Here is a 23913-nt window from a genome sequence, read left to right as displayed (position 1 = left end):
TTCCTACATGACAACTGTTTCCTGTAAGCCAGGTATGCCACCAGACAGCAACATGAGGGTGTTGTTCCAAGCCAACTTGGCCTCTGGCAGTCAAACGCAGCAAAGCTCTCTGCCACCCTGGAGCCCCGGGAGGGCTAGGGCACAAGAGACGGAGTACTTCCTTTCCGATTCCTACTGCTCAATTTTTTTTTGCCTCAAGCATAGCTGGTTGCTATTACGGTGGCTCCATCCAATACCCAGGCTACTTTTTAAATCACAGATTTGCTGAAGTATCAGTTCTAACAAAGGGCCTCAAACCTGCAGACTATCCTTGCGAAACAAAGGGGATCAAAAGGGAGTTCCTCCAGACAGCTCCAATATCTCAGCCCAGCAGTTTGCCAAGCAGCAATATAAACTGTGGCGAGAAGCAGAAAACAGGAAGGAAAAGCTTCAAGTTTATCAAATGTCCTCTTAGGCAATGGCTGATATGAAGGATGGAGCTCCTGAAAAGGATCCAGACCTGGAGCTGGTGAGAATTCAAGCTGTCCGCCTACTAGCAGATAAGAGCTGAGAAAGGCACTAGATTTCCTCATAAGATGTTCCTCCAGGCAGGATTAGTTCTGTGTCGGTCTCAAAAGTTTTCTAAACACTTGTTAAACTCCTGCTTTAAGGCATCTGTGTTTTACCTGGCTCAGCAGTAAGGCAGTCATGTCATCCCTCTCCTGGTGTCACCTGCACCCTAGAAACATTACTAGGACAACATTTCAAGAACAGCAATGAATTCTCTCCACACCACTTACCTGCAATGAATACTGCACAAAGGTCAAACCAGCTGACCCATTTGATAACTAGACATCAGAAGCAAGCAATTTTTTCTGCTCGCCACACATTCCTAGGTATGGATCCTGCTTACCACAGAGCACTTCGAGTGAATAAATGTCTTCTCTCAGAGTTTCACACAGTTTATGGTAACTAGTAAGTTGGGTTCCTTGAATGATCTTTTCCAAGGCCAGTTTCATTTATAAACAAATGTTTCAACAGATAAAATTGCAACAGGCATGCATACAAACACACCTTGAAATATGCCAACGCTGAAAACCAAAAGTTTAATCTACTAAACTCTGGGGGCTCATGCCAGAAGCATGGACATGCGACAACAGTGGAACACGTAGAACTGGTCTTCTTTTATTCTGAGCCACAGGCCCCAACGACCACAGTTCCCTTCGTGCAACAGTCCATCTATGTCCAAGCAGCCTTGCACTCCAATCACAATGAAGAATTGCACACCAGGACCTGCTCTGCAAGCTACATGCCAGATATCATGGCACTGTTTTCCTTTCAGTTCCCACTCCCAATACCTTTACACTGTCTAAACATAGTCCATATTATGTATTTTCTCTCTTGGCTCTTCAATCTTGTTGCAAACTTATAGCGAGAGAATGACTTGTCACCCCCTTGGGCATTTTTGTTGGTGCAAAGGAGGTTCCTACTGTAATGCAGCAATGATATGTAAAGCTTTTCCTAACAACCCAGAGACTGTATGTTTCTCCCATCTATAAAATATCCACTCTGAATAATTACAGATCTTGTTGCACTTGTAAACAGACAGTAGCACACCCACTTTTAAGTGAGCTCTTAAAATTAAAAAAAGGTTGCCTTGGAGTGGGAAGGTAGAGCCTTTTCTTGTTATGCCTCCTAGGAGAGGAAAGTACATCTGAACAACAACCAATGAGTACCCTGCCAGTCAGCATTGAGCAGCACGGCAAAAACAGTTCGACGCTGCCTGGACATCTTTATAGCAGGTTTTTGCGAGTGTTCTCTTTTGTAACATACTATTCCAGGTGCTCAGATCCACAGAAAGGTCATCAATGAAAGATACAGCAAGAGGCAAATCGGTGCAATTTTAGTTCAACTTTCGGTTAGTTCTGAAGCAGCCAAGAGGCCCTCTTCTAGCATCGGGGGGTACACTATCTCCCCTACTCACCAGTTTCTCCCTAAAGGCCTAGCCCCTGAGTCTTGGAGGAGCCAATCCCAAAACCTGAAGGAAGTCTATTCAGTTTCTGCCCTTTGCTCCAGAACAACTGAAGGTTTCAGTGAACGCTACAGGTAGCAGAATTATTCCCAAGGATAAGCAACAGACAAGAGAGAACCGATTCCAAGCTCCTAGTGTCTTTTGCAATCAGCATCAAAAAACTAGATGGGTGGCAGCAGCCACCAGTGCCCATCATAAAATTACAGAAAATTTGGGTTGAAAGAGAACTCAGGAGATCACCTAGTAAAAGCTCCTGCTCAAAAGCAGGACCATCCCCAACTAGATCATCCCAGCCAAGGATGGAGATCCCACAACTTCTCTAGGTAACCTGCTCTAGTGCTTTACTACCCTCCTAGAGAACGCTTTTCCAAAGATCTAACCTAAACTTCCCTTGCTGAATCTGCAGGGACCAAGGGGTTACAGACTGGAGTTGTCTGTCATGTCCCAGACCACACTTTAAAGAGGGTCCCAACAAACTAGAAGAAACTTCAAATCCATCTGTTTAAGCCATGGGTCATGTTAAAGGGCGGAGACAGGGAACATTCCTATCCAGCCACTTCCACTCCCTCAAAGGAAAAGGCTAAACCTAAACAAAAGGGACAAACACCACCACCCACACAGACAGCTAAGCTTCTCAGTAATCAATATATTGTGCACACAAGCTTGGAGAATAGCCTGAAGAGAGATTCTGGGGTGGAGGAAGGGTTGAATAGCTGGCCTTTTTCATGCTAAATGAGCTACTAAATTTTGTTTTAACCCTACAAATCAAAACCCTCTTTGGAGCATTTTCAAACTACACCAGTCTTCTGGTGTACAGTATGTAGGAGGACATGAGCTACAGTGGGGTTTTGAAGAGCTTCAGAAATAGTACTTACTGATGAGCAGAGATCCTCGTTTTCTCCGATTAAAAAAAAAAATCCCCAATTTTCAGGTTAAGGAAAGTAACCCAAAATCCACATTTTTCCATTACTAAAAAGAAATGCCTCTAACACACAGATGTATATATAGCAGTGTTTCATTTTGGCCATGCAAAAATGTGGATTTTGGGTTACTTTCTTTAACCTGAAAATTGGGTTGTTTTTTGGGGTTTTTTAAAACAGAGAAACCCAGGATCCCTGCTGAGGAATGACCACTACTCTCCTGCCCGTCTCCCCACGTGCGTGTGTGCACCCACGTGCGCACACACACACACACACACACACACACCCAACACCTTGGAATTACAAAGTTGGCAGTTAAACATCCAAAACAAAACACAAGTCTTCAAATTCACATCCCAGAGTGATTAAAAAGGCAATCAAATGTCTTCAGCTCTGTGAATGCTGCAAAGACAGTTTCAACAGCAGGACAAGAACTTTTTCATTCTCTCCCTGATTTTTTTCTTCCTTTCTTTTTCTTTTCAAATCTCAGACCCCTTCACCACACCCATACGATGAACTATTTGAACCACACTTAAAAGCTCGATCTGAGTGCTCAGTGATACATAACTTCCATTTTAGTGAAACAATCCATCTGCTCCATGTGACTCAGAGCCTGCTTTAAGAATGCAATACTGTTTAGGCCAACGGTTGCACCGCACAAAGTGTTTTGTTCACATGCATTCCTTTGGGATGACAGAGCCTATCCACGGGCCCGTAACGGTTGGGGCCTGTGGGTTTTTTTTTCCCCCCTCATCCGCTCAATGCTGCAGTGACTAAGCTGACAAAAATTCCTAGCCAATTATAAACCCACTTAAAGAGACAGGCAATCCCCCTGAAACCTCCTCCCCCTATCCTATATGGGAAGTTTCTATACATAGAAAGACATCTTTGCCTCTTAAGATCTGCACTTACATAAAAAGGCTTTTCTGTGCAGTCAACACTTCAACATGCTTATTAAGCTGCATCATTTCCCAAAATCATAACCTTTAATCATTTGGAAATTTATATCTGGTCATTCAACTAAGGGGAAAAGGGGGGGGGGGGGGGGAGAGACAGGGGCTGGGAATAGACCCTTTCATCTGAATTGCGTGAAAGAAAATCTAGACCGGCCACCACTGGAATGGAGATTAGAAGAATCTTGGAGAGACTCGAGATCAACAGCTATAGCAGCATTTAAGGAGGGAAACACATGCCTGCCTTTGAAAAAAATCTCCGCAAACTGAATATTCTGTAGGGAGGAGGAAGAAAACAAACTGAACTAGTCACTTTGCCTCGAATACTGGCTAAAAGTTTGCTCATTTTTCTGAAGAGATGACAATGGCAACTGCTCCACCTGAAAGTACAGGCTGAACGTTAAATGGAGACAAAGCAAACTACTAAGTTGTCTCCTGAATCACTTTAAAAGATTTTCACGGGTGGTGGGGGGAAAATACCAAAGATCTCTTAGTCTAAAATTTAGGAAACAAAACAGATCATCAGGCTGTGTTTCTCGATGCATCATTATCTACACTGTCAAAACCTATGCAAACAAGTTAATCATTAGTCAAGGGAAGAAAAGACTAAGCTTTGGGCAGGTAACTACAAGTCCACTTGGCCCCCGTAAGAAGAAGAAAATGAGGAAAAATGAAAGACAGCTACTATTTCTTGAATTTGAAGGTTGCAATCCACTAATCTAGAACAGGTTTATCAGCCAATTCAAATGCTTGGCACTTCAGGAAGGGCAACACATGGGAGGGTAATGGGTGGGCACACGCCTCCGGAGATTTCTGAACCAACAGCAGGGTGCAGGGCTGGCAGGAGCCAGAACCTGGCAGTAGTGGGAACAGCGGTGGCAGCACAATTTGTGTGCCAATGGCAGGGCATAGGACTGCAGTCCAGCCAGACACAACACCCAGCAGCAGTGGAGGCAGCAGCAGCAGCACAGGGTTGTTCCCCCACTTTGGCAGCCCCCCCCCCCCACACACACACTGGCAGCAGTTACCAATCGCTTAAGCAAGGCAAACTTCCTGCTTAAGAGCTATTAAAAGTCCTACTGGTAAAGTAGGTAAATTCTCTTCCAAACCTTTTGAAAAGCTCAACAGGAGGGGAAGACAGAGACATCTTACTGTTGAAGCAGACTGTGGATTTACTTCTGTAAAGATTGCAATTTCAGCAGTCTGGGCTAATAGACTACTATGAGACCATCCCTGCATTATAAGGTAATTCTCATATCCATAAGCAAAGACTTAACAAGTGGGAAATAAATCTTACTGGTAGGTGGAAGACTAAGCAAAGGTTGACACATCACCTTTGATCAACCACAAAACTTGCTTGCCACATGAAAACTGTCCCAACAAACAAAACCAAAAGGTGACATGAACAGCAGCATAGGGTAAGAAGTGAAATAAAGAAAGGGGTGCCTAGCATTCATAAATCTAGATATTAGCAGTTCTATCTGTGGCTGAAATTTGTGCATTTCTAAATAAGGCAGGGTGGGGTGGCTGGGAGGGAGAAAAGAAATGTTTGGGATTTTTTTTTTTTTTTTAATTTGAGAGTCACAGATGTTGCAAGAGAACTGCAGAAAGCACTAAGTCAAAGCCAGGCCTGTGATGTCCTTGCGACATTTGTAAAACATGGCTCTCCTCTGGTTTTACACTTGACATTTCCCTGACATTTTCCCTATAACCCTCTTGGCCATTCCTTGTTCCCAGCTCTTTTGCAAATTTACCATAAAATTCAAGCCTTACCATACACATCTTACTAATTCAATATTCAAGCCAATCATCACCTGCTCATCTAATATACAGCAACAATGCCTGAAGCCCACTTTAGACAGATTAAACATCTCTATACGTGAATCTCACCTTTGACTAATTCCACAGATTTAACAAAACACAAAGCTGCAAAGAGGTAAGAAACTTTTCCAGTCACTCAAAAAATCATCCCCCAACTCTGCTAGCAAAGTAACCTTTTGCAAACAAGAACTAGAGAAGTGAAACCCAAAACATTCACTTTGTGTACTGCAAAAGCTGTTAGCTAACTTCATGTTATTGCCAAGATTTCTAAAACCTCCCATCACTGTGGTATCTTTGGAAGCATCTTAAAGGATGTTTAAAATTAAAAGAAAAAAATGTTTAATAAAACTTGAAAGAATCTGAAAGCTTTTCCAAACCATGTTATGCAGCATTATTTTGTTTTAGAACCTTAAAATCTTTAAAAAAAAAAAAAAGAGAGAACAACCTTTTCCAGAGAAGAGGCACCATCTTTTTCCTCCTCTTCATTAACAAGTTCCAGGAAAAGGTATACTGGGGTATTAACATATCTGCAATTGTAAGCAGGAGTTGAAAACCTGCCACCAAAAAATCTCCATGTGTGGTCTCCAATTATGTAATGTTATAGTTGTTTTTCAGATGGGACTGGCAGTTTGGTGAGAGGGATGCTCAGAGTAAATTTATGTTCTAGCTGTCATATATATCATCTGTATACACAAATTTCCCAAGGCAAAGGCCTGAAATAATGACAAGGGACTGATATGGAGGCCTCTACTTGGAATGGGTGAGCTCCTAAAAAAATCAGAGCATCTTTTTCACTTCACATACAGCCATGTTTTTCTACATAAAGCATGGAAAATCCTATTTACATGTTTTATTTACTGATGAAAATGTAAATATAAAAAGGAACATGCTTGTTGTAAGGTAAATTAAATGTAGAGCTGTCAATCCCAATTCTTTCTAATCAGAACTGTTGTTTCCGTTTCTATGCAGAAGCGAAACGGAGACTGCACCTCTGGGAATAAACCAGGCAAATACACTTAACTATTACACGTATAATTTGCAAGCTACCTTACTTTCACTAAAAACAGGGCTCTTGTGACTTAGTGTACATCAAACCCCTGTGAAACATCTCCAAACTTCTGCTCCTCTACTCCACTATTTTAAGGTGCAAATTCTTGATTCCAAAAAAATGGCTGACGGCCCAAATTAAAAATGCCTTTCTATTGAATTGTGTACCTTGGTCGCACAAACCTCCGCTGAGCAGTACTATTAATTATGGCAAAGACTAGAAATTTTGTAGCATGAAACTCCAACAAAACAGTCATCTCAAGAACACTGCAATTATTCCCGTGCCAAAACAAACTAAAGACCTCACACTGCCCACCGCTCACTTAGGTGTTACAAGCAACACTTTTGAAAAAGCTGCAACATGCAGAATATTCTTCTCTGCATAAGGCCTCTCATTACAGCACAAAGAATTATAGTAAATATTACTTTAAATTTTACCCATTCTGCTCAAGACATAAATCACTGCTACAGTAATTAACTGCAGATTGGCCTGAACTGCTCTGCAGCCATTCCAACCTACTAATTAAATATGCTCTCACAACCATAATAAAAATTCTGGGAAACCTTTGGCTAAAGAGCATGCTGCTCAGAAGAGGAAGGAAAGTCAGGAAGAAAATTCATTCAGAACAGATTTTAATCAACAACAAATGCAAACAAAGCATCTAAACACACTGCTCCAGGTTTTGCAAGTCTCTCCCCCCTCCACCCAGCCATTTGCTCAATAAATGATCCCGTCTTCCCAGACACCCAAACGGCTGTTGTGCAACTGCTTTGCTACCATCCTCCTCATTCAAGTTTATGTGCTGAAAGTTAACATCCCAATCAAGACAAAACGCAACTGGTCGTGGTTTGTTTTCGGGGGGTTTTAAACCTAATAAGGTAGGATTGATGGTACATGTAATAGTTTAGCAAATAATTGCAAATTGGGTTTTCTGGTTAAAAATCAAAGCATTGTAAGCACATTCTTCTCTTGGTGGTATCAATAGTTTCCACTACATTTCAAGGGGCAAAAACAGTTTTAAAAAAACAACTGGACAGAGAATATATGCAGATGTCATTTATAATAAAACAAAAAGATCTGATTCAGCACCTCTGGCTCCAAATAAGTCCTGCCCTCTCCATTCATGTCTGCATACTTCACATACATTCAGTATTTTTAAAGGACAAAGAACACACTGAATATCCCTTTGAGAGTGGAGACAGAAGGGAGAAAGGAATGAAGATTGAGACACCTGGTTCATTCCACTGCCGCGCTGCACCCACTGAGCCAGCTCCACCTGATGTCCTGATCCGTGCCCGGGAAGTCAGTGAGGCTGCATCAAAGACAGCAGAGCCTAGTCCGTCAGCAGTGAAACCTTCTGGACTCTGCAGTCTGAACACATTCAAAAATATCTTGTGCTGTTTGTCCCCATACATCTGGTAGCAGAAGGGACCCTTTGGGGCGTTCCTTCCCACTTACTGCTGCCCTCTCATCTCTAGTCTTGAGGCCAAATGGCTGATACAAGAGGGAGCAAAGACTCATTCTCAATGAAAAGAATGCGTGTTCAGCAGCCAGTCTGCTTAATCATCAGCCTCCACAAGCTTGCACATCTCTGTAACTGCCTCTGTCACTTTGACCACGTTTAACCATGCAGGGAATTTTCCACATCAGTCTTGTAAAGTGCAATACAGGTTTCCCTCGCTCGCCACGGTTTTGAGTATCTACACTTAATATTCCATATACCATTTTGGCTGCCACGGTATACAGTTTTGAGTAACTACAGTTTTCCATGGCCGCACATTAGCCCACCACCTGCCATTTTCCCATAAACCTTTTGTCTTGTCAGCCATGCTTTTGCCAACCACGGGAACTTTCAAGAGCCTAACCCCAGTAGCAGTTGAGGGAAAATATGCATATAAAAACAGTTCTTTTAATAACAAATCCACCTCCTACACTAAAACTACACTATCGTCCTTAAAGCATAACAGCAGAACATGTGTAAAAGAATGAAGTAAAACTGTACATGCCTACTTACACTAGTGGCACATTTAAACATTAAAGGTGCCTCATTTCCTTGTTTGAACAGAAGCTCTGCAATGGGAAGGGTTTGGTTTTGCTTTAACTCCAGAAAGAGCACGTCCCTTTCCCACTGCCCCCAAAATCTATTTTCCTAGAACTTCTCAGACAAGAGGCCAGACTCTGTGTGGTGTCCCACTCAGCACGCAGGGTAAGTTTCTATATGAAGTCATTCCTACCACCGATGGATCCTAAGGTGTATAACCACCACAGGTACTATATCTACTCAAGTACAAAATGACCCTGAATATAAAACAACCATCCAATAATTACATTCTATAAGAACAATTTATATAATTCTGTTTTAATTTTCTGGGTAAAGTATAGGAGGGGTGTCTTGAATCACCACTACCCACTGCTATAACAGGGAAAGCAGTGAAGGAGGTGGGGGGTGGGAGGGTGTCAGGTGGCCTCCTAGCTCTTTGCCCTGCCCACTTCTTCCCCCTGCAGCCTTCCTAGTCCCCCTGCCACCTGCACCCACACAACCTGCTCTCCCCTCTGCTTCGTATGTGAATATACGTTCACGCATCATATGTGAATGGTGTTCCGCCCCATGCTGACTGGGGTGGCGGCAGGGAGGGAGACAGGACATGACCCTATCTTTAGTATATTAAGGTAAATATGGTAATAAAAGAAAAACAGGGAGTAAGCATGAATCATTAGAGGCAGCCTGACCAGAATCCTAGTCTCTCTTTAAGGGATATTATCAGGCAGAATAAATACTTAATGGTAGAGTACTCCAAGTCATGATGGTCCCAAAATCCATGAAGGGAAACGCTTGCACAGTTCCTTGGTTTCAGTGGAATATCTACATCATTGTCAAAGGACAGAAGTTAGAAGGAAGGGGTGGATAAACTTTGTAGGCCAGATGGTTGGATAATCCAACTGTACAACTTTGTGACAACAGGACACCTCACTTTCTACTTGCCTTAAAAAGGAAGACCTGCTGTTCTTCTGTTCAACATAAACTGCTACTGATTTTGATATTTTCTTCCCAAGGCATAAGGAAGCGTCTCTATTTCATTTTCATTTGCCTCAACGGAAAACAAATGAAAGGCACTAACTGGATTCCGTCAGGAATTAAGAGACACAAGGAAGAAACTGTCAGCAAGGGTCACTTTGCACATTACACTCAGAATGCGTTTACTGTACTTAGAATGTGAGCATCTGCACATTTAAGCAGCAAAGCACATGCTAAGTGGTTTCCTATCATAACAAAGATAAGACTTTTTGCAGAAGTATCTCCAGACCTTATTAATTAACATGCGTTCAGCTCTTGCAGGACTATTGCACAGGAATAATGCAAATGCAAGACTCCCGTGAGGTGCTGAAACTGCAACCAACAATCAGCTGATTGTCAGTCCCAGCCCCAGCACCACACCAGAGCCGGACCAACACAGTGAGCAGCAGAGACCCAGCTCGCCCTGATATGCCATGGGCAGGCAGTTCTGGGTTGGACACGCAGCAGGGAGGGTGTGGGCTACACATCCTCACAGGCAGACATACAAGCTGCAGCACCTAGCACCAAGGTTAATGTTTGAAGGGGGAGCGAAGAGGGTGACATGGCCAGCTCCAGCGGGCTGAGATTGTAGTATTACCATGCAACCAACATGGGATGGGATTTTTAATTTTGATTCAATCTTGCTGTAATCATGCAGACCCCAGTGACAAGTCTGACAGCTGCTCCTAATGCGACCACATCTCATCTTATGCAGTTTCAGTACAAATACCTGTATATCCGTTTTGATATTTCAGAAATAGAACCTGTTAAGAGGGACAACTGTAAAAAAATTTCAGGCAGAACTTCAACTGGCACAAGCAGCACAGTGCTACAGGAGGGTGGTACAAGACTGCATGTCAGAAGGATAAAAAAAAAAAATCGCAGTTCTTACAGACTTCCCACTAGCTTGAGCAAAATACTCAAAATTCCCTGGACCTCAGTCCAGAACCAGTGTAAATTTGCAAAAAAACCCTCACCGACTCCATAGGGGTGTTGAGAGGAGAGTGCTCAGATGAGAGACAAGAGAGAAGTGAAATGCACTGTACAAACACACACACACTCATTATCTCCTGATGATAATGTCTGCCTCCATGCGATTCCCAACTAAGAAAACAGTGGAAGAAGCCAAGCTCTAGATTCTTCAAGGCCTATTAAGGCCTTATCCAATTTGGAAGCCAATGGGAAAAAAAAGGCTATTCTGTTACAAAGGTGGGTACTATTTCAAATGATACGAAAGAGGCTTCTTCCCCTCTGTCAACCCCACATTCTCAGTGCTGTACACAATGATGGGGGAAAAAAATCTTTAACATACCAAAGAATATATCTGTCAATAAAAGCTTGCTCTAAGTGTTTCTTCTACATGTGCAGTTTCCCATTCCAGTTTTAGTAAGTTTTAGTTGACTCAAAGTCCAGTGGCCAAGTAAGGACACCACATTATGTACAAAGATTGCCATCCCTGAAAGTTTAAGGGTTCAGCATCAAAAAGCACAGGTAAACCCAAAGTATTCCTGTTCACTGGAGGTCATGGGCCAAGCGAAGCTGCCATAAGCTTGTGTCGCTAGGTGGATGGAGGTTTGACAAAGTTTTGAGCTAGGGCAGTCTAAATCATGGCTTGCTTTGAACAAGCAGGAAGCAGGGTAGATTTATACCCTATGAAGTAACAAAAAGCTTGTACTATGTATCTATTTAGTGAGGAACAAGAAGGAGATTTTAACCAATATAAGCACCGATACTAAACCACGCTTAGGTAGTCTTCGGCATGAGCTAGAAGTCACCGATAAATGAGATGCTCCACAGGAAACTTTTATTGCATTTAGACATGACCTTCCTTGCAACCACTTCCAAATTCGCTTTTCATATTCCAAGTCTCATTCCACCCCTGCCAGCTGCTGAAAACAACCTGAACACTTCACTCATACCTGAAAAAAAGTCACTGTCTGAATCTGCTGCCAAAAGGAGACAAAGGCAACGCACCTTCCAGCCCAGAAGGCAACTAGGTGTAAAAATCAGAGATGACAGCAGTGTAGATAATGCAGTAGTTTGCTGGGAACTGAAGCAAACGAGTTAAGATTTCCGGACGTGGGGAAAGCAAAGGAACTGAAAAACAAAAGAACACAGACTAGACACGAGTCATGGGCTACAAAACAGAGCCTTCACACTGAAACACTTTTTTTTTTTTATGCCATTTTTTGATTTTGGTCTGTTATATAAATGTCAGCCAGCGGCTCTGTCTCTCTGAAACACAGAACAGTTACCCATGCTACCTCCTTCCCACCTCCAACATTGTTTCTGAGCAAGTTAGATCGAAGGAAGCAAAGGCCTTTTCCTTTGTTTGTGAGAAAGAAAGCGGAGGAAACAAAAACCGTGTTCTACTCAATGGCAAAATTAAACAGAAGCCAGGCTGCAAAGAGCACTGAGTGTTCCCACACAGCCTCTCTCTACCTACCAACTTTATTCTTGCTCAGACCTTTAATAAGGGATATCGAGGGATTTAAAGCATACTCCCTTCTATAGAGCTGCAACCAACAAAAAAAGATAACAAATTAAGTGCACCAGAGACGTATAACATTTCTAGCTTAGTACTGCTATGGCGCACAACTGAAATGTCGGAAATTGTGATCTTCACTTATCAGAGTGAATGCTCTCCAGAAAACACTGCGACCTTGTGGTGCCTTTCTTAGAGCGTAAAATGTAGAGTAAAAACATTCAGATACTTAAACTACTAGCCTTTTTTTAACGTTCTTTTGTACTTCTGTACAGTAGAGCTCTTTCCAGATAAGGATTTCATTGCTAATGTGTTCCAACAATCAAGTAGGATAAACAGAAAAGCTTCCTTTTAAACAATTGAACATTTATACTTTGTTTTTCTTCAGAAAGGGCAGTGCTACTTGTCTAGATGGACTGCTGACAAATTGAAACCCTCTTCCTTGTAGGTCATGACTTATGATTAACAGAAAACATACTTCCAAGTTGCTTGCTCTTTGTCAAACTACTAGGATGATTTATTTATTTAACATTTATAGCCAATAACATTTAGTTGGTCTAATAAAAGATAATCACATCTACCCAAACAACCTTGTCTGCCTATGTCCTTAGGCCAACACAGCTACAACCAACAATCCTAGGATTTATTCATGTACTCAGCTGAATTCTCTCTTCTCTACCTTACCAGCTCCTAAGCCACCAATCTTCTCTACCACTCCATCGCCACCTCCCTCGCTTACTTACCACCACATAGAAAGGCAAAACAGAAAAACAATTTGAAATAAAAGTATTATCCACCTGGTCTGCTTGATCTCCCTATATAAGTATGGCATCTTCTTATTCAACAGATCTACTTCAGATATCAATTCAAAGTTGGAACAAGTGATTTCAAGAAAATTCAAGTAACTTTACTTGCTCCGGACTCTTGTGTCATTTCCTTTGGGACAGCAAGTAACAGGGAGCCAAATGGAATACACCAAATTTTTTTTCTTTTTTTAAGGTCCCAAAGGCTGCATGCAGACAAGCACGGCCATGCGATACGTGGCACTCCAAACATGTCTGCAGCGCCACATACCGCACATTTAGATGTTCTCCATGCTGCAAGGGAGTGCTGCCCATGCATGTGCTGCTCTTCATTTTTTCCTGAGGGATTTTTTTTTTTTTGACCCCCAGGGGTCAAAAAAACCTGGGGGGGGGACAGGATAGAGCAGTGCACACACAGGCAGCGCACCGCTCAAAAGCAGAGTTGGGTCTCCTGAGGCCACACTACAGGTCAGGCTCCACACAACAGAATTGCCACTGCTGCAGCCCTAGAAGTCCCTCCCAGGACCCCAGGTAAGTCTGCTGGGGCCAGTCAAGTGTTGGCCCCAGCCTCCCCTACCCCACCCAGGGTAACTTGCCATGCACCAAGGCACATGCTGCAGCAGCACAAGGTGCACCACCGCTACTTGTCCCCAGGGAACCAAGTGTCCATGCTCATCTGGATGCATCCAAACTCTTCAAAGTTTCTGAATCTCTTAGGGCACAGGTTTCACAAAGGCATGATTTGACCTTCAGAACCATTTTTACCACTAGTAATCTATAAGGAACAAACCTATCTTGAGCCTGTTCCAGATTGAGTTACTCTATCCTGGCACTTGAGGGGGTTCTCTGTTTTTCCCTTTTTTGCATTGGGGTTTTGGGTTTTTTTAATCCACTCCAGTACCTACAAAAAGGTCACCGAGATAACAGAGTCTCACCATGCCTTTTTATAAAGGCATTTTCTAGAACAAAATTGTAATGCAACACACTTAAATTTTACACAGGCGGTATTTGTTGAGGACTTGGTGGATCACTCAAAGTGGCTGCACCAAAACAGAGGCCCACAGCCTCCAAGTCTGACTATAGATGAAGCTTAGAAAAACTAACACTCTCAAGCTCTGGTATTGTCCCTTGAAATGCTGAGTTAAGTTGAAGTAAACTTTAGGAACTGCTCCTCCCAGTGATCAGTCTCTATAATTAAGCCCTAGCAATATGGCTGGGCTCTACTTTCATGAAGTTACAGGATGGACTCAAAGCTTACAGTGCAATCATGGTTATTTGAGTAAACCATGAGCTTGTTTACTCTATTTTTAAGAAGTGCAAAGAGACCAAGTTGAGCAGTTCATTTTTGTCTGTACCTGCTATCAAAAGAGAGATAAACCCTGCCATAACAGATAAGAACACACTCACAAGAAGATAAGTATAATTTCACTTAGCCAGCACATTAATTTTCTCTCGCTAACTATTTAAAACTGCAGATAATGTGAACATGGACTTATTTACAGAAGAAAATACTTAAACTAATTATCTTTAGTGAAAGAAAGCTCACAGGAGCAAAACAGACCAGTGCAATGGTAAATGAGGTTTCTATCTATAGCCCCAACTCGGCAAGCACTTAAGACCCAGGCATAATCCCATTTAAACAAGCGGTCCCACTGAAGTCATGGAGAGACCATTCATGTAAGTTCAGTTCAGCACATCCAGTGCTTGCAAGATAGAGACCAATGTTAAACCCAGATGCTTCCCTCCATAGCCCTCGCTTTTACTGTGAGCTTCAGGGAACTGGGGAAGCACAGATTTCTCTTTTTCACATCCGTTACCGAAAGCTGACCGACCAGATGTTCTAGGATTTCAAAAGGTTTCATTTTCTCTCTCCATGTCATTGAAATGCATCCCACACAAAGCATCCCACTCGCCAGGCAGACAGAAGGATCCCAAGCTATCAGGAGCTTGTTTGAGCAATACGTTAGAGAGAATTATGGAAAGGGAAAACGTTTCCACGGCACTCTAAATTTCAGCTTCCGGGGTTTAGAAGAAGCAGCTACACACCCCTCTCTCGATGTTCTTGTGAGCAAATCAGCAGTAACTGTGCATAGTCAAGGTCCACCTTCATGAGATTTTAAACTTGCTAAGAAAACATCTATTTTACTAGATTATTTTAACAACATTAATACAGAAGCTAATATATTTGCATTAAAAATCAAAGGATCATGCGCCTAGCCAACACAATATAGAATATGCTTTAGTGGCTGTTGCTGAAGGTTTTCAATCAATTAATCAGTAGAGGAACCTGCAGCAAATGTCACATTTGGAATATCACGGGGATTACACAGCCCATTGTTCTGTTATTTCTGCCTGTGGATCATTTATTCCCGTCAATACACAATTTATGTTCATTCTCTCTTCCACACAAGGGCAAGGGAAGATTCAGCTTTGGTTCAACTGTTTAGTTTTATAAGTAAAAATCACTGAAGACAAGAGTGCTATTATTATTTGATAGTATCAACAATCTAAGGTTGAACCACTATGCAAAAGAAAAAGGATTCTGCAGAGGGAGGAAAATTATTTTCTTTCATATAGTTTTAAAAAGGGAGGTTTGAGCCTTAAGTTTTTCCAAATTTCCCAAAGGGACTTTAACTTGGGATAAGTAATTTTGGGGATATTTCAAAGCAGTGAAAGTTGTATGCAGACACAAGCACTGACTTGTAGAATTCAGTGGTGCTGATTATTCACAGAAGGCTTAGGAGGTAATCCTGGTGGGAAATGTAGGACCACTGAAAGCAGTGAACATCTCATCAACTTCAGCAGGTTTTCAGTCAGGGCCATAAACCTCGAGACATAGCCAAAAGGAGCAACTGTTTGTTCTCCCCCACTCCTGTGCTTTGCCCAACAGTGTTTTGACTCATGTCTCTCTTTGCAGGTCTATAGTACCTCTCCTTTCCCCATACCCTCCCATTTTGTTTCTCAACTTGGGACCACTGGCAGCACTTCGGTCCTGGATACAAGTATCATCCAAAAGACACCATCTGAAAAACAAATGTTCTGAGAAATGAACGCTCCAGAAAAAGTTCGTTATAACAGCCTCCCTTATTTGGCAGGACTCTGAGGAAAGCCGCTGAGACTCAGGAGACAGAGCAGCGCTGGTGGCTCCTGGCTGATGGAACCAGCTATCCTGCCAGTTGCTCTTCCTTCCTCCAACCTTATTAAACTACTGACCACCCCAGAGTCAGAATCTTTCTTTCATACATGAAAATAGCCAAAAGAGATGTACTTTGGTTATTTTCTTCCCCAACCGACAGGTCATTCTAACCTCATCTTACCCACCAATATACTCGCCATGTAGAACATGCAACCCCGAAACAAAAGCTTGCACTACCAGAAAGCCCAAAATTAATCCACATAATGAAATAGCTTGCTTTATAAAAGGCATGTAAAACATTTGAATTCAGCAACCTATTCAAATTCTTACTTTTCTGGCAGTGGTTGGTAGTCCAGCAGCGATAGTTGTACTCATTGTTAATGGACGTCTTCTCACACAATGGTTTCTCTTCCATCGTCCCTGGACACAAGTCCCCACACTCCTTTGGAGGCTTATTCCCAACGATATAGTTGTTGGACACTGCATCTAGGATCAGAGACCAGTCCACCGTGGAGAGATAACACAGGTCAGAGTTCTTCTCAATCCGAATGGCCCCTCGGGTGATGTTCCTCAGGTTGTGAAGCCCAATTTCTTTGAGGTTTGTCATCTCAAAGATAACCAAGGCATAGTTGTAGAACAGGTTCCTCCCACGGATGACCGTGAGGTTGGGAAAGAGATCACTGAGGCTCTCCAAGCCTGCCACACGGAACAGCAGCAAGTAGTCGGTGATCATGGTGAGCTTTGGGAAGCGGAAGTTGCGGTAGTCGTCTGCCTTGGAGATGAGCAGGATCTGCAGGAAACCCTCAACGACTGTGCAGTTCTCAAGACGCCTCAGCTCATGGATATCATTGCGAATGTCAACATTTGGCCCACAAACTGAAAACACAATGGGATGGGGGAGAAGGGAAGAAGGAGATTTAGTACATGAGGTTTTTAAACCTTTACAAAAATCTGGAATGAATTCCAAAATGAGCTTGGACTGAATATTTTGACAAAGTTTTAGCTCCTAAATTAAGGTGAAGTCTTAAAAACAGGGACTAAGCATAATGAGCACTTCACATTCATTTAACTTGTTTAATTGATTGTTTACTACTGCATGCAGGACTGCAATACTGCAGGTATACCCTTCTTACATCAAGGAAGAAACTGATGCCTTATTACTGCTGCTGAAAGCAAATCTAAATTCAATCAAAAATGAGACTGAAGCTCTTTACACAGGGGCTTAAAGGGGGTGCTGTAATTACAGTGCATCAGAGGAGACTCAGTTAATTAGCATGTTCCAGCAGCACTGGCGTCTCATGTATTCAGTGTCCCCACACTTCAAAATGGCAGCGAGGGTGCCTGAACTCAAACGCAAACAAGCTTTAAAGTACTCCCGCTGCCATTTTGAAACACGGGATGCTGAATACACGAGATGCTGCAGGCACTTTAATTAGAGTGACTCCTGGAAGCCACTCTAAATTAAAGCCTCTCCCCCACCACCTCCAAGCACACATAAAGACGCCCAAAGGATCTAAGCTATAACTTAGACGGGACTCTTTTTATGCACTGACTGATACGGGCTTCAATCACATGATTCCCAAAGGGTTTAACAAAAGTATGACACCCAAGTATAAAAAATTAACCTTTAAGATACTAAGACAAGACAAAAAAGCAATGGAGGATAGAGACTACTCAACTCCATCCTTTTAACTCCCCAAATCACACTACCTTCCCATGTTCTCAAGCCACGTTTGGGCCCAATACCAGAATAAACACTTACAATAGATTAACAATACAAAAATACAAAAACACTCAGGATTTCCTCTCCTGAGAGCAAAAGGAAATGAAAATATTCAGGCTCCTCACTGACATATGGAGATCCTGTTTGCATGTACTCCAGTGAAGTTTCACTAATTTTGACATCAACGTGCAGTTCCTGAAATTCTAAGAAATGCAACATAAACAGACTTATTTACAGTCACAAGCAGGATTTTCCCTTGAAAACACTAGGCTGAACTCCATGCACTCTTCCTACATCAACTGTCAGCAGAATGAGAAAAATCCATTATATGGAGGGGAGGGAAAAACAGCTTTGCAACCAACATAAATTTGCCTGAATTTCCACCAAGAGATAGAAAACATTAGCAAAGAAACCTGACATTTTTTGGAAGCCGATTTAAGTCAATGCCATCATAAGCTTTCAAAAAAAACCCTGGAACATACATCTATCTTTGAAAGAGTCTATTACCTAGTGTAATAACTGACTACATAAGCAATGATGCATAAGTTTAAAATGATGCACATGTGGCCCTCTCTGAAACACCACAGCACCAGGCCAAAGTTCAAGGATATTCTATTCTTTTAGGATATCACGACAAAGTTAGCCTTTTGTGGGAACCAGGGAAAAGGATGCCCCAAGCAGAGCGCAGGACACAAAGCAATGGGTTTAAACTGCAGGAAGGCAGATTCAACATTAAATATTAGGAAAATTTCCTTAGTGTTAAAACAGCAGGACAGTGGAAGTGCCCAGGGAAGTAATGCAATCTCTTTCACTCAAGGGTTTCAAAAAGAGGCTGGATAAGTATCGCTCTGTAATGGCTGAAGACAGAGGATACTTCATTCATGTAGGCGGCTGGATCAGATGATCCTTGAGGTCCCTTACAATTATGACTACAATTCCCCAGAGACTCTGGGTCATAATTTACAGGGGACCTTTTCATTCACCAACTGGCAGGGATCCCATGATTCCCAAAGACTCTAATGAATGTGGCAATATATGAGGGTGTTTCAGAAAGTAAAAGTCAACTTCCAAATAAGACCATGCTGTGTGCAATGATCCCTTACTGGACCACATCATTTTTCTACATCATTGTAAACAACGGGTGCATTAAACAATGCCACCCTCAGTGTTCCCTGCTGCTGTGTGGTTTCCCCACTCACTACACACAAAATGGTTTTATTTCAAAACTGACACTACTTTCTGAAGCACCCTTGTAAATAAAGAGCTAAAGTAAAATGACAGTTATATCAGTAACTTGCACTGGGATCCAGCCTGGCGGACAGGTTATTCTTATGTTATACACATTACACTTAGTTACTTTCATGCAATCCTCTTCTCTTCAAGCAGCCAGCTCTAAACACAACTAGTGAAGAACTCCCAGCTAAATTGTCCAAAGGTTCAAAAATTGGTTTAGCAATAGAAAGACATCCTGTCTGTCCCACAACACTGAATTAAGATGGTCACAAAAGGCTAGCAAAGGAGCTGGAATATGAACATGCTAAAACCATAGCAACCTTAATATCCAACAAGGACTCAAAGGTAACATCCCAAGGAACAAGGCACAGTTAATCCACGCATCACAGGCAACAGAAAAAATAGCAAACTTTGTGGGGAATCTCTTTTGGAGATACAGGAAAATAGCAGCAGAGCCTACTTCTATCACTGGAGCCCTTGATGAGGTGTAAGGTTGGAAGCAGTCTCCAGGGTCTAGTCTCCCTTTTTGCAAAGATGCAGGATTCATCTTAAACTACCAGAGAAAGAAGTCTATCCAATTTCTTCTTGAAAAAACCTTAAATAAAAAGTATTCCACAACTTGAATGCAGCTTGTTCCAGTGTCCTTCCACTTCTATGGCTAAGAAGGTTTTTCTTGAAATTTGATCTCCTCATCTGTAGTTTATATCCACTGCCTTATTGTTCTGCCCACTGTGACAAGGAAGAACAATTTTTCTCGCTCTTCTTTATGACAGGATTTCAGCTGTTTGAAAACTGCAATCTTCTTTCCCCCTTCATCTCCTTTTCCCCAAACTACACATCCCTAGTCCCCTCAGCTGTTCCTCATGTGGCTTTGCATTCCAGCCACTCTTGTTTTCAGCATGTAATGAGGAGAGGGTTTTAAAATCAAGTACCAGTTTCAAGGCATAGGGTGAACTTACATGTTACACTTATGCCATGCTAAGGGCACTTAAAACACAAGCACTGGCATATTAAAGCTTGTCAACTCATGCTAAATGCCCTCTGAGCACCTCAAAAGTTACACCACTTCAGGAGAGGGTTAACCCTGGGCTCTGCTACCCAGCTCATGCTAGGGTAACTTCAGTCTGTTCCAGAAAGATGAAGTGAGCAATTTGCAGTCAGTCCATCATATCAGGATGCACCGCCCTCTGCACCCTCTCCACCAAAGGAGATTAGAGCCCACAATGAGCTCACTCCTAGCCACACCTCTGCTTGCCAGATCTGTAGTAGCAAGTCAGAGTGGTGCAAGCAAGAAACAGTATGAACTCTCAACACAACTGCTCGTAACTTTAACACTGCTTAAACGTTTCGCAGATTTAGTATGGTCTACTTAACATGCAACTTTGTCCATACATTAACAGAAAATCTATCCAGAAGCCAGTTAAAATAATATAGTATAGCAAGAAGGCATATCTGGTCTTCTAAAACAACTGCATGGAAATGGCGTTTCCAGTGTTACCACAACCTGATTTAGGCAACTGGACAATCATCCTTAGAATGAGCACTATGGCACTAACCAATGGAAGATAAAGGCAAAGAGGAGCAAACATTAATAAGACTGGCAGCGTCTGCTTTCAGAAGCCAAAGAAGGGGGGAGTGAAAGAAATTGAAGCCAGGAAAAGCGATACGTCACACAGAGGCAGAAATGCTACTCCACTGAGTAGCATCCCAAGATTATAGGGGAAAGCCCTAACCACCCCAAACAGACATTCTTTTCATAATCAGATTCTCAAACCGTGGTCTTAAAAACCAACTGCTGAAGTTTCCTTTTAAGGAAAACCCAAGAGAGACAAGAAACATCTCACCCAAAAAAGAGCCTATCTGACAAAAATGGGAACAATGTTGTAATGCCAAGATAAGCTGCTCCTCCTATGGAAAGAAAAGCAAAGTACAAAATGATATGCATTTCCTAGTAAATTGGTTTAGTTTTTTGTCTCTCCCTACTGGTACAAAAACACCACAACTACTGGTACACTACAGCACAAAGAGGAGAGTGTATTTAATGTGACAGAATTTTAGATCGCTCAACTGCTCCAAACCCCTTATTTTGTTAAAGAAATAAAATTTGCAGTTGCACTGACATTTTGTAGGACTGGCTCCAGAGTGATGGGTTTAAAGAGCAGCTGAGTTATAATACCCTGAAGAACAATTTGTAAGAGAAATGGCAGCAAACCTTCATGAAAGCAGTACAGAGCTGTGCATGGATCTGTTCCGACACTAGGCTTTAGGAATCATTTCGGTTTTAGTTTTATGTTCATCGCAGCCTGGAAGTTACTTTATTTTAGATATTTAGTGCTTTTATAAATGAAGAGGAGATCAGAACTTTATGGAAAAATATAAGCTTGCCTCAATTATTAAAGGGATGATGTTTTATATGGAAAAAAATTGAATCCAATGTGTTCTAATGTTAAAAATTGCTTACAGATGAGTGTGTTGCTGACATTTTTGATTTAAGAACTGGCCTATTAGCATGCTACCTATTATGTCTGTTCAGTTCTACATAACATAACTTAATGAGAACTGCAGAGGACTGGACATGAAATAGGGCAGGCCTCTTCATTCATACTGACATTTGGAAAGTTCCACCTCTGCTAGATAAAGGCAAAAAAAGTACCATTCATCCCCTTAAGCTGGACAAAACCCATCTTTAAGTTTTGCCAATGTTCTGTCTTGCTCCCTCATTTCTTTTGAAAAGTTCACAGTGTCCATGAAACTTAATTACACCATAACGCATCATCTTTTGCTCATTTTTGTCCATTGCCCTGAAAGGGATTTGATGAAAAACAGATTAAATCAGAGCTGAAAGCCTACTACAATTTCAGGTTTGGCCATCCTGTGTTTTCTTTGGATCACGTTTTAGGGAACGTGTACATGGATTCAAAATATCAACCGGTATCTCAGGCAAACGCACAACCACAAAGCCCTTTGCAAAGTATACTGAAGTACATAATGCACTTTCTTTGTGGGCTCACTCGTATACAGTTCTCATTTACCTAGAATGACTCACATACGCTTCATGGCTACTACAGTTAAAACATTTCCTCCAATTCAGAATTAAACAATGTGTTTTTGGGTTAACCTACTGCCTGCTCCTTTAAATCAGCACGCCTTTTGGGACACATTACAATCAATAAAGTAACTGATAAGGCGACACTCGTGCGATACATTAAAATTTCACTTCATTTGATTTTCCAAACCTTTCTCCTTTGTGGCCACAACTTCCCAGCCTTCTTTTCAGCCCCGCGACCAAAGTACAATTAACTCAAGACAACTACAATTGGGAAAAACAACTGAAGAGCAGCACAGCATTTTCTATATCTCTGAGTCTTCAGATCAAGGCCAGGTATCTTTCTAGATGATATGTTTTAGTCAAATAGGTTGTTGGGTTAATCCAGGAATAACTGAATGAAATGTAATTGTCTGCAATGAAGAAAGTCTTAACAGGTGATCTGCTGGGTCCTGAGCTACCAGGAAATTTGATAAAATTTATTTGCTCATTTTATGCACTAGTTCAAGCATGAAAAATTAAAAATAGCAAGTTTCAGTCAGCTATATTTATGACTTCTGGACAAAGGGGGAAAGAAATCAAGAAACATTCTCTCCTTATGTATAAAGTCTCAAAAACTTTCTGTAGTCTTTGAACCTCAGCATGTCAAGCAACCTAATCACATTGTCCAGTGCAGTTACATTTTTTAGGAAACACTAATAGACAAGTTATCCAAAGGGGAAAAAAATCCTGTCTTTCTTCATTAAACATATATTCTGCCCTATCCAAAGGAGGCTTGTTCCCAATATCAGTTTGATTAAATATATTATCGGAGTTCCTTACTCCTTGCTGACTATGGGTTATGGTAATTTTGGGTGGCTCCTGGAGCTCCTAAACCCTGGGCTGTCTGCATATTAACACCTTAAAATGGTATGCACTCATTACTGGGTTTGAAGTTACACCACTCCAGGGCAGGATTATCTCTAATGTGCACTACCCAGCTCCTGTTCCATTAAAGTACAGCCACTCCTCACAGATGTGCAGCTCAAACTGAAGTCCTTAGGACCCCTCACACCCCTGCCCATAGAGCAGGGGTAGAAGCCTGTCCTGGCTCAGCAGGCCTCTAGTGGCAACTCACAGCTATGCAGGTGGGGGACAGTCAGAGAAGGTTTTCTAGACTAAAGGTGAACAGATCCAAATCCCAAACTAGTACTAATGCCGATCAACGTTTGTGCGCCTCACAGAATAAGGTGTAACAAGGCTCTATTTCATGGAGTAAATTCTTAATCCAATTACACATCATGTCTTGCTTTTTACAAAAGAAATTTTGAACTCCTTCATACACGCCTACCATGTAGGTAAATCACTTGACTATGGGTTTAATAGTTTTACCCAGTGATGGAGGAAAGTAAATTATAAGATGACTATGACAAAAGGGGTCCTTCTCCATGCAAATGACCGCCTACTTGGGACCAATAAGTATGAAAACATGTTCACAGTTTTTACATGAGAAGAAAGCGTTTCCCCCAAAGAAACCTGGAATCAGTTCACTGCTCTCAGCTTTACTTTCCAGTTCTATGTTCCTTCCAGTTACTCCCTTTAGAAAGTTTTACAGGAACAACGTGTTTTTCAAAGCAATAATTCACCTCATTTTAAATTTCTTCTCACTGGCTTTTCTCCCCCTTCTCAACGTATTGTGT

The 23913-nt window shown here is 41.9% G+C and overlaps 1 protein-coding gene across 2 annotated transcripts in view; it reads right to left on the bottom strand.

Moving 5' to 3' along the window:
* Positions 1-23913, bottom strand: part of IGF1R (insulin like growth factor 1 receptor) — a 257818-nt gene that overhangs the window by 197462 nt on the left and 36443 nt on the right. For both annotated transcript variants that reach the window (XM_090029479.1, XM_090029480.1), the window contains exon 2: positions 16563-17108. In XM_090029479.1, the coding sequence (XP_089885605.1) occupies positions 16563-17108 (546 nt within the window). The remainder of the gene's footprint in view (positions 1-16562; positions 17109-23913) is intronic.

The sequence above is a fragment of the Crocodylus siamensis genome, chromosome 15 (assembly GCF_052110815.1).
Source record: "Crocodylus siamensis isolate JL-2025a chromosome 15, ASM5211081v1, whole genome shotgun sequence".
Lineage (NCBI taxonomy): Eukaryota > Metazoa > Chordata > Crocodylia > Crocodylidae > Crocodylus > Crocodylus siamensis.
The sequence above is the reverse complement of the archived record's forward strand: the minus strand, read 5'-3'. Positions and strand labels throughout refer to the sequence as shown.